This window comes from Vigna angularis, chromosome 10 (genome assembly GCF_016808095.1).
Source record: "Vigna angularis cultivar LongXiaoDou No.4 chromosome 10, ASM1680809v1, whole genome shotgun sequence".
NCBI lineage: Eukaryota > Viridiplantae > Streptophyta > Magnoliopsida > Fabales > Fabaceae > Vigna > Vigna angularis.
In genome coordinates, this window is record NC_068979.1 from 11,306,840 (window position 1) to 11,320,364 (window position 13,525).

At 33.5% G+C, this 13,525-nt stretch overlaps 2 protein-coding genes across 3 annotated transcripts; both read right to left on the reverse strand.

Annotated features, from left to right (window-relative positions):
• Positions 1–1,799: 1,799 nt before the first annotated feature.
• Positions 1,800–5,129, reverse strand: LOC108335990 (plastidal glycolate/glycerate translocator 1, chloroplastic). Its single transcript, XM_017572255.2, has 7 exons — positions 4,535–5,129; positions 3,971–4,232; positions 3,662–3,777; positions 3,473–3,582; positions 2,707–2,884; positions 2,459–2,588; positions 1,800–2,246 (listed from the first exon to the last, which is right to left on the reverse strand). The coding sequence occupies exons 1-7, from the start codon at positions 4,962–4,964 to the stop codon at positions 2,096–2,098; spliced, it is 1,377 nt and encodes a 458-aa protein (XP_017427744.1). The 5' UTR covers positions 4,965–5,129; the 3' UTR covers positions 1,800–2,095.
• A 255-nt stretch (positions 5,130–5,384) lies between these two features.
• On the reverse strand, positions 5,385–10,052 carry LOC108335989 (4-coumarate--CoA ligase-like 6). Of its 2 annotated transcripts, XM_017572254.2 has the most exons (7): positions 9,978–10,052; positions 8,700–9,764; positions 8,110–8,299; positions 7,097–7,242; positions 6,548–6,615; positions 6,156–6,258; positions 5,385–5,814 (listed from the first exon to the last, which is right to left on the reverse strand). In XM_017572254.2, the coding sequence occupies exons 2-7, from the start codon at positions 9,735–9,737 to the stop codon at positions 5,701–5,703; spliced, it is 1,659 nt and encodes a 552-aa protein (XP_017427743.1). In that variant the 5' UTR covers positions 9,738–9,764; positions 9,978–10,052; the 3' UTR covers positions 5,385–5,700. The 2 variants fall into 2 exon arrangements, with proteins under 2 accessions (XP_017427743.1, XP_017427742.1); XM_017572253.2 differs by having other exon boundaries at positions 8,700–10,048.
• Positions 10,053–13,525: the final 3,473 nt, after the last annotated feature.

Here is a 13,525-nt window from a genome sequence, read left to right on the forward strand (position 1 = left end):
AGGATTTTCTCTCAGCTATTATTTTTTGGTTAACTGTTCCGGTCAATCAACTATCGGTATTAAGTGCTACATTTTTCCAATTTATTAAGTACTTAAAAAATTGAAGCTATAAAAATTTAAATTATTCCTTTAATTTCAAAATTTGTCCTTTTCTCTGACAAGATTTTTGGTGGCAACGTCCATTTGATCACCAAATAAAGTATGAAGTTTTTAGTACTAATGTTGCAATTTTAATAGTATGTTGGTAATTAATAATTCATCCTCAATGTTATGAAATCCAATAATTAAAAATAGCGAAATTAGAAAATCGCACTAAAAAAATGAACAAGGATTTGAATATAATAAAGGAAAAATGTAGGACTTGGAGAATTAAAAATGAGGTAAAAACGTTATTGGTTCTTGAAAAAATATTAGAATACCCATCGTCATTGTATCACACCACCGCTGTCACCACTTCAATCATTCGGTGCTGAAGAGAAAGAAGAAAACAGGAAGAAGAAAGGGAACGAGAAAAAAAGCTCGTTCTAGAAATTCTGGAATGCATTTCATACGCGAGGATGTTCTGAAAAAACTCATTCGGAAGTTATTTTAGAAAATTTTATTTCAAATTTTGTTGTATTTCGAAAATTTTGTACCAAAAATCTTTTTCTAAAAATCTTATTTTAGAAATTTTGAAAAGCTTATTCCATTTTTTTTTTGAAATGTGTAATACAAAACTCACTTTAGATTGATCATTTCGAAATTTGACTACACGAAGAAATTGTGGGGTGCAGTAAAACCCAAAACCTAAAAATCATATGCTAATCATAACGTAAAAGTAGACGATACAAAAATGACAGTTCCTTCTTGTACATCCATAAATTGTCCCCTGTACTCCTATACGAAGAAAATCTTGATTCTTTCACAGTAGAAGTCATTTTTGAAAGTAAAAAAATTAACCTTTAAATTATGCAATTTAAAATAAAAATAAATTTTAGATCATATAATTTAGAAGTAAAAAATATTCTAAAGTATGTAGTCCGGAAATAAAAATAACTTTTACATTATGTAACTTAAATTTTGTTTTTCTCGTAATCATCTCAACTTTTAGAAATACTTTTAACTTTCAAATTATACAATTTAAAAAAATCAGAAAGGACAAAAGTGGAAATTTTCAATATAAGGGTACGGGGGAATTCATGAAGGTTCCTACAAAAATGGTAGTGCGAATGGTTACAACTCAACAGTATTTGGATTTTATGAAGAGACAAAATAGATTGATGCTAACCTAATTATTCCGAATCATGTTGGTGTAAGCATTTATCATTGATCTTTTAAAATATCTTTTCCAATTGATCTCCATTCTTCAATCTCTCAATTTCAATTTTGAAAATTAACATAGAAATATTTATTATCAAGAGAATGACCTTCTCTACAATATTTAATATTTGAAGTTACAATATAGATATTTTTAGTACAGTTTCTTTTAATTTTTTTTATCTATTATGTATTCAAAAAAATTATATTTTTCAATTGAACGACTATAATTTAATTTTTATGTCAATTGAACAATATGACTGTTATTTTATCTTTTCATCTTATTTTTTATATAAAAAATGAGATTTTAAATTATTCTAAAATAATATTATGATTAATTTAAAATGATTTAAGTAGCTTTTATTATTTTAATATTATTTATATCAATTTTAAAATTTTACATTCTTCTATCACCAGGAAAAAAATAACTAGATAAAATAACAGTGACGTCACTCATTAATAAAAGAAATTAAAGTAAAAATCCAATTAAAAATATAAAAATCTTGACAAAAAGGATATTATTTCTTTTCATTTAAACTTAAGGATGGTTAACAATTTTGAAGATTAAGACCGTTTTAGGCAATGAGCTTAGGATTAAAAGTTTAATAAACTTCTCCTCTTCCAAAAATATTTTCTTACAAAACAAAAACAAGGTAGAATTGCTTCCAACATAAATATTCCAAGAAATGGTGCTTAGGTTCTTACTATTGTGTAGTAAAAGGTATGCATGGTATGGCATTTCAAGCAATGTCCTGCAAAACGCAGCTGGAACATAATATGGATGGAGCTGTCCACAATTTCAGCCGATTACTGCAAGCAAACTTTGTCTGAATGCAGGAATTGAGCAAAGTATAGATCCAAATATCCCATTCAGAGCATAAGCAATGGCACAAAATGGAAGAGCCTCAGGTTCCTTAGCAGATAAAGCTGCTGTTCCAAGCCCATGACAACTGTATATATTGATCCAAGACCAAGAAATATAAGTATATATATGCTTCAAGAAGAAATCACATTTTTTCTAATGGCTTTTTTCTAAAGTGATCATATTTTTTAATGTCCAAACTACTATTCAGAAGCACTGTCTGTGACTATTGCATATGATTGGTCTGCACTCTGCAGAAATTATGGTTTCTTAGTCAAATCTAGGAATTGCAAAATATACCTTGAAGCGGTTGCTATGCCACGAGCAATTGGGTCACGAAGACGGAGTTTATCAAGTGTTGATTGCACAAAATTTGCACCAACTAAACCAGTCACTACAACTGCAGCTGCTGTGACTGATGCATTGGCACCTGCAGACAAATTTTGAAGATTAATGGTAGGACTTGAACTAAGTAACCTTTACATTTATTGCATTAGCTCCAATATAGATTCACTGTGACGATTGACCATGCAAAACATGATGTTTACCTTCAAAAAATGACACAATGCTGACGGCCAACGCCACTGTTATACATCTGGGTAGAATGGATACGGTTAATGATTGTTCTAGAGAAAGTAGACGTCCAACAATAGCAGTTGAGTACAATGAGAATATGGTAGAGATTATGACAGAGGTGAAAATCTCTGCTGCATGCCTCTTTACAAGCTGAACAAAGTAGATAAGTTACAACGCATGTTTTGTGCTCAAATACTTTGGCTACATGAGCTTATGAATACATATTTGTTCAAGTAAGATCAAACTCTATAAAGTCATTTGCAACTAACTTTCCTATTATTCTTATAAAGGTCTTTTCTAATTTGGCAAGAACGAACTGGTAAAGAAAAAGAAGGAAAAAACAGAAAGTAAAGGTGGGCGAAGATGCAACATAATTGATTATCCTGTAAGCATAATTCACTGTTTTGATGAAATAATAGGTGCTCTGAAGTGTATTTTGTGTACATAATCAAATATGGAAGAAATGGGTCACCATAATAGATTATAGTTTTTTCTTTTGTTACTTGTTTGTTTCTTCTATGATTATAATAATAAATAATTAAAAATTACAATAACAATGATAAATAAAATTATTAACAACAAATAAAGTTATCTTATTTTCTGCTATCTTTCAATTCATTCAAACAACCTCACTCACTCTCCACTCTAATTCTCTTCCTTTCTAGCATTTTCCACTCCTTCACTTTCTTTCACACCATCCAAACACTAGTGGTCATTAGAAATGGAGATGGTTATTACCTTTTTTTGTTTGAACATAGCGAAGGCAAATGAGAGAATAACAGATCCCAAAAATCCCATTAGAATGTCACCGGCACCCGGATTAGATGATGAGTTTGTAAAATAATATCCTGGGAATGTCAAAAGAAGAATCAGTAAAATTATGTCAAAGCTAAATCGTAGAATATTAACTTCAACTATAATTTACACCTAAAACAGCATCAAGCCCTGACTTAGAAAGAAACCCCAAAGCAATTGCTGCTAGCTCTGCAGATGCTGCACAAAAAATTATTGGGTGGAAGACCTTCTTCAAGCTTGATGGCAATCTGAAAACAAAGGGAGGGGATAAGAAAAGGCATAATTATAGTTAGTTCTAATAAAATGCAAATACAATGTTGCATGACAATATCACATTTTTGCTCCATCTAAATCATAAACAAAGAAAGAAAAAGTAACTCTCCCCAGAACCAGCCGTGTAAAGAGTTCAATGTATATGCAGTGATGAAAAGGAACCTTTACCCTGAACCAATCATGTAGCCTAAAACTGTTGACGCAAGCAAGAATGGAAGATATGTTCTGGCTCTTGTCCCCAATGCTATTGGAAAAACCAATGAAGCAGCAAAGGATATAAGAAGAACCCCAGTCCATGCACACACTTCAATCGAAGAAAATGGAGATGGCTTCTCCATAGGCTCAGCATCTAACAATTCTGTCTTCACAGCTTTCCTCACACCTATAGCTGTCAAACCAGTTACACAAAGTGTAGCTAGCCATCCTCCAACTGCACAAGTTCAACAAGTCTCAACTCTCATCATCAAATCGTAACATTTAGACTCTATTTACATAAACTTCTCTATGAACACTTACAGGTGAAACCATTAAGAAGACAATGAATTGTTTTTAAAATCAACTTCTGCAATTAACTTATTTTCTATCTATCCTTAGTACTCGTGAGAAAATTTTCCAAATAAGATATTAATTACACATACACAGACCGTCATCGTTGTAAGGATGATTGAAACAATCATCATCACTAATCAGCATCACGATCATAAGAATAAGAGCTTGTCCAGTAATCAATACCTACAATAAGGCAGATTTTGATTGCAGAAGAAGCGGGAATCTCTTTAAGAGAAAGGGGAAGCACAACCAAATAGGGAACATAGAACAAAGGGAGCCATCTCTGGATGAAAACAATTCCCGGTTCGAAGAACTTCTCGAAGGCCACAGCAGCAGAGGGCACAGCATAATCAAGAATAATCAGAACAGAGAAAATACAGAACATCCCAAACAAGGCACTTGGGAACTCAATTGAAGCTGCTGCAAAGGCTTTTTTCAAGAGAAAGTCAGTGGCCAGAATGAGGCCAAGGGAAACAACCCAATGCAGCACCCCAAACACTCGAAGACGCAAAGTTTGGGTGACAGACTCAGTGGAAATGGAAGTGACCCCAGTTTGGGATTGGAGTAGCTCTGTGCAAAGTTCTTCACTTTTGCAACTTTCTGGGGTACCCATTATTAGCTAACAACCATTAAGTGAACCAAATACCTGGGATTGAATGACCAAACTGCAAAGTAATCGTTACCTTACTATGTTTCGGAGGGCAATAAATGGAGACCGATCACAGAAAAAAGACAAAATACAGATGTACAAATTCCATACGTGTTTGTATGTCACTTTATCTAACATGCTGTACTGGCATGGGTATCATTCTACTTTAAAATATAAACCATAAGGCTTCCTTTAGTTTTATATATTTTAATTGCATACGATGCTAAATCAATATTCTTAGTCTTAACACAATAAATTACTCAGATTAATTTCCAAAGCATGCAAAATATTCGTGATCAACGGTGCGAGATATTTTCCTTTCGTTACAGAAGACCGAGTTAATAACATCCTATCTCCTATGTCACGTGATGTTAGGTCCCTCTATTTTTGTCAAAAGCAATGTAATCATTCGATTCTTCTTGAATCAATGTGACTATTGATTGAAAATAGAATACAACGATCACTAGTAAGACCAAAAAAATTCAGTAAGCAAGTATCATTTTACTAAAAGATATGCATGGTAGAATTTTTTGGTGATGTGATATTACGACATAATGTTCTTCAATACTTTACTAGCCCTCATGAATGGTTATATTTTATTACATTCACTTTTTTCTATGTTAAGATGATCCACTTTCCGAAATTTTCCTCGGTAATTTTTCAATGTAACACTTGATGCGAGTCTTGAGAAAATGCATTATCATAGTTTAGAAGTCAAGCAATTCCTCAGTTGCTTTCTTAGGATCTTGCCAGTCGCAGACCTTGGTATCTTGTTGGTGAAGAACACTTTCCTAATCTTTTTATATGGAGCAATCTGCCACAAAAGAGTTACAAATGGCACAAGGTCTTAGTAGCTAACAATAACGTAACATAAATGTGCACAGTTTTATATTATCGTCAAATCACAAACCAAAATGTATGATAAGTTTGGTGATCCTTAAGATTACAATCTTAAAAATTTTGACAAATGTAAAACCTTTTATATTATCAGTGCATGACCATTAAGCACTTAAAATAGTAGCTAGCTGATGTAACACCTTGACCATGATCATAAATGTGAAAACATTTCAAAAGACACTATGGTATTGATTCAAGAGAAAATGTGAATTAAAATATCATAGATAGAACTAAAAAGTCTGTCTTATCAGGACGAACCTGCTCAGCAGCATAATCCATAACATGCTTCGGAGACAGCACACTTCCAACCTTTGTTACCACAAATGCCACTGGAATCTCACCAGTTTCTTCATCCGTAGCACTGAAGTGGAAAATGATGCAACATTTCAGGGTATATTTTTAGGGCCAGCTAAGAGAATTTAGAGTATGATGACTAATATTTACATGCAGTGACATATGTAGATGTTTTGATCTTTTAAAAAACACAAATAAAGCCAATAAACGATGTACTTCTGCTACATCCAGTGTTTGTGTTTCATCTCATTATTATAAGATGAATTATACAAGAATAGGTACATATATAAGTCTTAATTATCATTTTAGGCCTTTTGCTATATCCAGTGTTTGTGTTTCATGGAGTTCATACTTACCCTATAACAGCAACATCAACTATTTCAGGATGCGAAATTAACACAGCTTCTAAATCAGCAGGAGCAATCTGTAACAGATCATAAGCCATATGTAAGAATATACACGTACAACACAAAAATTGTAATGAAGAAATTAAAAAAGAAAAAACCCTCCCTTCGATTGAAAATTGAGCAATATAAAAAGTTGTTTGGGGAAAATACAATCCTACCTCCCAAAAATTATATTTTTCTAAAACTGGAATCTCAAAACTCTACAACAAGCTTAGCAGTTTCATCTGAGAATATATATCAAAATCCACAATTTCCAAAACACTGTTTTTATTTTTTTTTTACTACATATTTTATGTCATTCTAAGCTGATCTGGATTAAATTTTGGAAACTCAATAAGCATTTCATGTGTTCCTCTGAACAACATCTGCATGTCATACTATTCAACCAACTAAGCTGTCTCAAGGAAAAGTTACATATTTGTATGGAAGCTTGAGAAAAGACTGTTCTTTATTAAGGAAATTATTTTTGCTTTTCTGTTAAAATTTAAAATTAGATACCTGAAAGCCCTTGTATTTGATGATATCTTTCAATCGATCAGCTATGTATAAGTATCCATCATTATCAAAATAAACAACATCTCCAGTATGTAGCCAATCATCTCTATCAATTGTGGACATTGTAGCTTCCTCATTATTCAAGTACCCTGAGAAATTAAGAAGAAAATTTCAAATTAATGTATTTCAAGTGAAGTATCAATAAAATAGGCAAAGAAAAAAGTATTAGCAGATAGACTTAACTTGATTGGATTTAGGAACAACAAAGGAACACACGAGAAAACAACTCTAACATTGGAAAATCACAAACAAGAAGTCACAACGACAAACTTTACCAGACGGCTTGAAGTGAAATTTTAATTCACTTTTACCTCAACAAACAGAAAACTTCCGGCAACATTTTACTGGGAAAGACGTGTATTTGGTTCAAGTCATTTTGAAGACAGAATCACTTATTTTCATAATTTTCAATAAAGCTTATAAAAATAAGCAACTATTTCAGAGTAAAAAGTTGTTCAACACAGCAATAAATATAGAGCTCATGTTTCCTCCATGATGATAAGTAGCTAAACAATCTAATACTTCTATTCTGTTTCAAGGGGTATACACATATTTATGAGTATCTGCACAACCTAAATTATCAAGTGGCATGAAAAATGTCTTTGAGTTGCTTATATCAATCACTATTCCTCTCATTAAACCACATGTAGCACTCATAACTACAACTCTAACTCAATTATTTCCTACAAGTCATGTTAATTTGTTGACAACAGTATCTCAATCCTTAACTACCAGAATGTAACTTTGTTACACACACTCTAACAGATAACTTATAATATCACTAACTGGAAGAATACTAAACATAAATGGAGCTTCTAAGCCGATTTTTGGTGTATATGAAATATAATAAACTGCGATATTCAATAAGCATTGCCAAATATTTATACATGGTAAAAACGGAATAAGGTGATTTCTTTCTATTTCATATCAATCAATTAAGGAAAACAGAGTTTTACCCGTCATAATTGAAGGCCCTCTCAACCAAAGTTCACCACTGCTGCCAGGGGGCAAAAATGCACCAGTATTCCAGTCTACCACTTTTGCCTCCATGTTTGGAGCCAATAACCCTATTGAGGAATAATTTCGAAACTTTTCAGTATTGAAGCCACGTGTTCCTACGGCTGTTGACTCAGTCATTCCATAACCCTAAAAAGAAACATTCTTACAGTTGCACATTCTTAAAAATCTAGCGAAACAACATTATCATAAAGAAATAAAAGTCCAATTATCAGCAGAAGTTGATGTGAATATTAACAGCACTATCAGAGTATTTATTATATGCTGTTACACAAAAGTTAAGCTCATAACGTAAGAAGAAAGAAGGGGGAGTTTACATTTTACATGGCTTCTTGCGTGTATCTCTTTCAAACTAAACTGTACAAGTTTTTTAAAGAATTTCCAGTGTTCCCTTTCCTTTACCACAATTTATCATAACAATATGAAATGAGATGGAATCAGAATTCAGCTTATCACAACACACACTTATTTGGAATTGACTCTAGCAATTATATGAATGCTGGCACATGACTTGCATTCTTTGAATCACCTGTATGAAATCAACATCGGGAAAAGTTCGGAGAAAATCATCAACAACTCCTGAGCTCAAAGGCGCTGCACCACAGGAGACCTGTATCAAACTCTGCAACTTACTGTCATTAACACCATTTGCCCTCGTTATCAATGCTGTCAACATCGGCGGAACAACAGGAAAGTGGGTAACTTTATATTCATCAATCACCCTGACAACCTCATCTGTGTCAAATTTCCTCATCACAACGACAGTAGAACCCAAAGACAACAATCCCACAGCAAAAAGCGACAAGCCATACACATGGAACATTGGCAAAACAGCCAGATACACATTCCTCAAGCAAGAGCATTCATATTGAGAAGCTTCAAACCTCACAAAAAGCTCAACCATAGCAATAAGATTTTTATGGGACAGAACAACCCCTTTGCTCACCCCAGTAGTACCCGAAGAATACAATATCCCAGCAGTGTCATCCTGCTTGATAACAGGCCTCTGAGGCAAATCGAAGTCACAAGAAATCAAGTAACAAAAGCATGAAAAACAACCATGTCTCAAACCCTTCTCATTTTCTGGCACAGCAATAACAGAAATTCCCAATTGCTCTAGTTTCTTAAAATTTTCAGGCACAGTAAAAGCCAAACTCACACCACACTCAGCAACATGTCTGCGTATTTCATGGACACTGCTAAGAGGGTTCAATGGTGTGACAATAGCTCCTAGATAGAGAACGCCTAAGAACACAATGGGATAGTAAATGGAATTTGGAAGAAGAATCAGAACCACATCACCTTGCGAAACACCCATTTTGTGAAGACCACAGGCAACGGATTTGACCAAAGGTAGCAACTTTGAGTAGGAAATGGAACACCCAGATGAAGAATCAACGAGGGCCGACACCCCATCATGGCGGTGGGAAAAAATGAAGGAGACAACATCAAGAAAAGGGTCGCTGGGAAGGTCAACAGGGGCATGCTTGCTATGGTAAATTCCAGATTTTGATGAGAACCAGTGAGGGTGAGTGAGGGGCCTGCCGTAGTTTACATTTGCAGACATTGATTCAGGGAAGCATGCAGATGCGCACTGCAATGGAATTATGAAGAATGAGGTTGATATGGTTAAGCTACTGTGAAGTGGGCTTGATAGTTAAGCTACTGTGGTTGCGTGCACGTGATATGAAGATGGAAAGTAAGGAACATGAACATGATTATCAAAAATTGGAACAAATGGAACGAATGAATGAATCGAATCAATGAATGTAAAAGAAAAACAAATAGTGATCAAATATGGGTTTACGGCGGGAACAACTCCACAAAGTCAGTTTCAATGGCCTCGTTTCGCCGCCTCCAACAAACCTCATTAATACACTTTCAATGCACCTCGATTGTTGCTGTTGTAGCTTTTTAAATACTATTACAAAGAGATTTAATATATTTTAAAAATATTAAAACCATTTTATATTAAACGGAATATTAAATAAAAAACAAATATTCAATAAAGTCTGTCAACCATTATTGATGACATTTACTGTAACTTAATTTAGTTGTTATAAATTTTATTCAGGTCATTTCCTGTATACATTTTTAAAATTTTATTTAAATATAAAAAAACTACAAGTGAAATTATATTTTTATTAATATTTTATCTAATCATTGATAGAAAATTTTAATAATTCAACTTAAAAGATTTATGTCTTAATTTTATAATTTAATATATGATTTTGTAATGATGAAAATATTCTTTATTTGATTTTGAAGTAAAATGTTGTTTAATTTTTAATATATAATAAAAGTATTAACTATGTTTTGCTGTTAAATTTTTGTGATATTTTGCTTTATATTACAAAGATTGGTTTGACATTAAATCTAAATTATTTTTCATTAGGTTTAATACCAATTTTGATCCCAATTTTTTGTTAGCTTTATTTGAAATGGTCATAATTTTTTCTATTCAATGTTGTCCTAAAGAGTGTAATTTATGTTCGATTTAGCCTTTTTTGCAGACGACGTTAAATCGTTAACGCCGCACTGTTCAACTGTGCAATAAATGGCACATCACCCTTGACATGTCATCATCATCTCCTATCTCCAAAAGCCCTAATTTCCCCTGCACAGAAACCCTAGACACCATTTTTGCACCTTCATCATCTTCTCCACCACTTAAGCCCTAATTTTTTAAAATGTATTTCTGATTAGGGTCTCAGCTGGCCAGACCACCATCTTCGCGCATCATCTTCCTCGCGCTTCCAAAACCTTAGGTCGCCACCACCGCTGCGCAGCAAAGCCCATTTCAGGTCGACGCCACCGTAAGAATCGCGACTCAACGCGAGAACCTGCAACCACCACATCTCCATCCGCGACGCCATCAAACCTGCAGCAAATCACGAGTCTTCCTCCTCTAGCACTAACCTAAATCGCGAGTTTCGTACAACATTCATAGCCAACAGTGGAATCTCCATGGGCGCCGCTACTACTACCACTCTCCCTTCTTCAACGCGCCGCCGCGGAACACACCTCCATCATCCTCGCCAACCCCAAACCTACAAACCACAAGAACCAAAAATTTGCAGGACCACGAGCTTAAATCGCAAATCCCTGTAGCGAACCGATCGACTCTCGTGCTTCCACCGTTCGGTAGCTCACCCCTTCAGTCGTTCGGTTCCCTTCTTCTTCTCCCTCACTGCTCGGCCTCTTCCTGCCTTCCACCTCATTGTGCCTGAAAGGAATCCACGTGGGCAATTAAATGCCATCTCATTTGGATTTTGCACAATTGGACAATGCACTGTTAACGATTTAAACGCTGTCTGCAAAAAGGACTAAATTGAACATAAATTACATTCTTTAGGACAATATTGAACAGAAAAAAAATTAGGACCATTTCGAATAAAGCTGACAAAAATTGGGACCAAAATTGGTATTAAACCTTAAAAGTATTATTATATCCATATTTTAGTTTATAGTTAACATGTTTAAAGACTAAATTAGTTTTTCAGTTTTTTAATGATTAAATTAAGAATATCTCAAATAATCAACCTTTTACCTATATTTTTTAATATTCATTTTTTTAGTTATCTGGGTTTAATATTTGTTTTTATAAAGGATAATGATATTTTCACTCTTTATTTAACAATATTTTTACTTCGTCGTGTGTAGACGTGATTTGTCCAGATGAAAAAAGAGAAATATGAGGTGGAAAGTTCAAAATTAAGAGTTGTAAGGGTTTCAGGTTTGCACTTTCTCTCTCTTTTGTTTGGATTCAAAATTTCATTTTGAAAGTTGAGAAAGGGGGTTGTGCGAAAGTGCGATAGAGAACCATCGTCATTGCAATTGTCGTTCGTTGTCACTGGAACTGTCGTTCATCGTCATTGCAACCACTATTGGTTTCGAAGCACCGTTGAAGGACGAAACCACTATTGACGTGGGGTTTTGGAGGTTCTTGCCGTTCGTTTCGGAGTTTTCAACCATTTGTAGTTGTCACCATTCATTTGAAGCATTGAATCGTCGTTCGTCTTTGTTTTCTTGTTCTTGTTTGGTTATTGGGTTTTTTTTTTCAAATTTTTCATTTATTTTATCATTTTGGGGTTGTTGTTGGGTGTGTTTTTTTGACTTTTTTCTAACTTTGAATTCATTATTTCGTGTATTGTAGGTATTCTTGCAATGGAGAAAGTTGGGGAACATAGTGAACATTGTCATGGCAAGATGAATTTGAACATGTTAATTATAATATTAATCTGAAAATGTAATGTTAATTATAATGTTAATCTAAAAATGTTGATTATAATGTTAATCTATAATATTAATGGACTCACTTTTATGGGAATGTTTGAATCTAAAAATGTTAATTACAATGTTAATACACCCCTAAGTTATGATCACCAAAACATACATTAATAAATCAAAAATAAATCTGTCAGTATTGGATGGGGACTAGTGGTCAAATGAGTGGAGACTTATGTTAGTTGTTTTGCACAGAAAGGTAGACTAACTTTTACAAAAACATTTCAAACTTAAAAAATTCATTATTAGGTCCATACACCCTTAAGTTAAACAAGGTTGGTATATCATAACCAAAACATACACCTTATGTTACAAAATTATACATTAAAAAGTCAAAAATAAACCTGCAGTATTCGTTGGAGACCAATGCTCAAATAAGTGGGGACTTAGGTTACTGATTTTGCACAGGAAGGTAGACTGACTTGTGCAGAAATGTTTTAAACATTAAAAATCGATTACCATGTCCATACACCCTTAAGTTAAACAAGGGTGGTATATCATGACCAAAACATACACCCTATGTCACAAAATTACATTAAAAAAATAAAAAATAAACCCGCAATATTCGTTGGGGACGAGTACTCAAATAAGTGGGGACTTAAGTTACTTATTTTACAAGGAAGGTAGACTCACTTGTGTAGAAATATTTCAAACTTTTAAAATTGATTACCATGTCCATACACCCTTAAGTTAAAAAATCAAATTTTTTTGCACAAGTTAGTCTACCTTCTTATGCAAAACCAGTAACCTAAGTTCCCACTTATTTGAGCATTGGTCTCTAACAAATACTACAGGTTTACTTTTGACTTTTTAATGTAATTGGTCATGACGTACCAACCTTATTTAACTTAAGGGTGTATGGACCTGATAATGAATTTTTTAAATTTGAAACATTTTTGTACAAGTCAGTCTACCTTCCTCTGCAAAACAATTGACATAAGTCACCACTTATTTGACCATTGGACCCAACCAATATTGCAGATTTATTTTTGATTTATTAATGTATATTTTGGTGATCATAACTTAGGAGTGTATTAACATTATAATTAACATTTTTAGATTCAAACA

What these genes read in the sequence shown, in the direction of transcription:
- LOC108335990 (XM_017572255.2), bottom strand. Translation starts at nt 4,964, where the DNA reads ATGGGTACCCCAGAAAGTTGCAAAAGTGAAGAACTTTGCACAGAGCTA. An exon ending in CATTGTGTCATTTTTTGAAG is followed by an intron (nt 2,589 to 2,706) that starts GTAAACATCATG and finishes ATTTGTCTGCAG; the next exon opens with GTGCCAATGCATCAGTCACA. An exon ending in GGCATAGCAACCGCTTCAAG is followed by an intron (nt 2,247 to 2,458) that starts GTATATTTTGCA and finishes CAATATATACAG; the next exon opens with TTGTCATGGGCTTGGAACAG.
- LOC108335989 (XM_017572254.2), bottom strand. Translation starts at nt 9,737, where the DNA reads ATGTCTGCAAATGTAAACTACGGCAGGCCCCTCACTCACCCTCACTGG. An exon ending in TCAAATACAAGGGCTTTCAG is followed by an intron (nt 6,616 to 7,096) that starts GTATCTAATTTT and finishes GATCTGTTACAG; the next exon opens with ATTGCTCCTGCTGATTTAGA. An exon ending in GTTGATGTTGCTGTTATAGG is followed by an intron (nt 6,259 to 6,547) that starts GTAAGTATGAAC and finishes TTTCCACTTCAG; the next exon opens with TGCTACGGATGAAGAAACTG.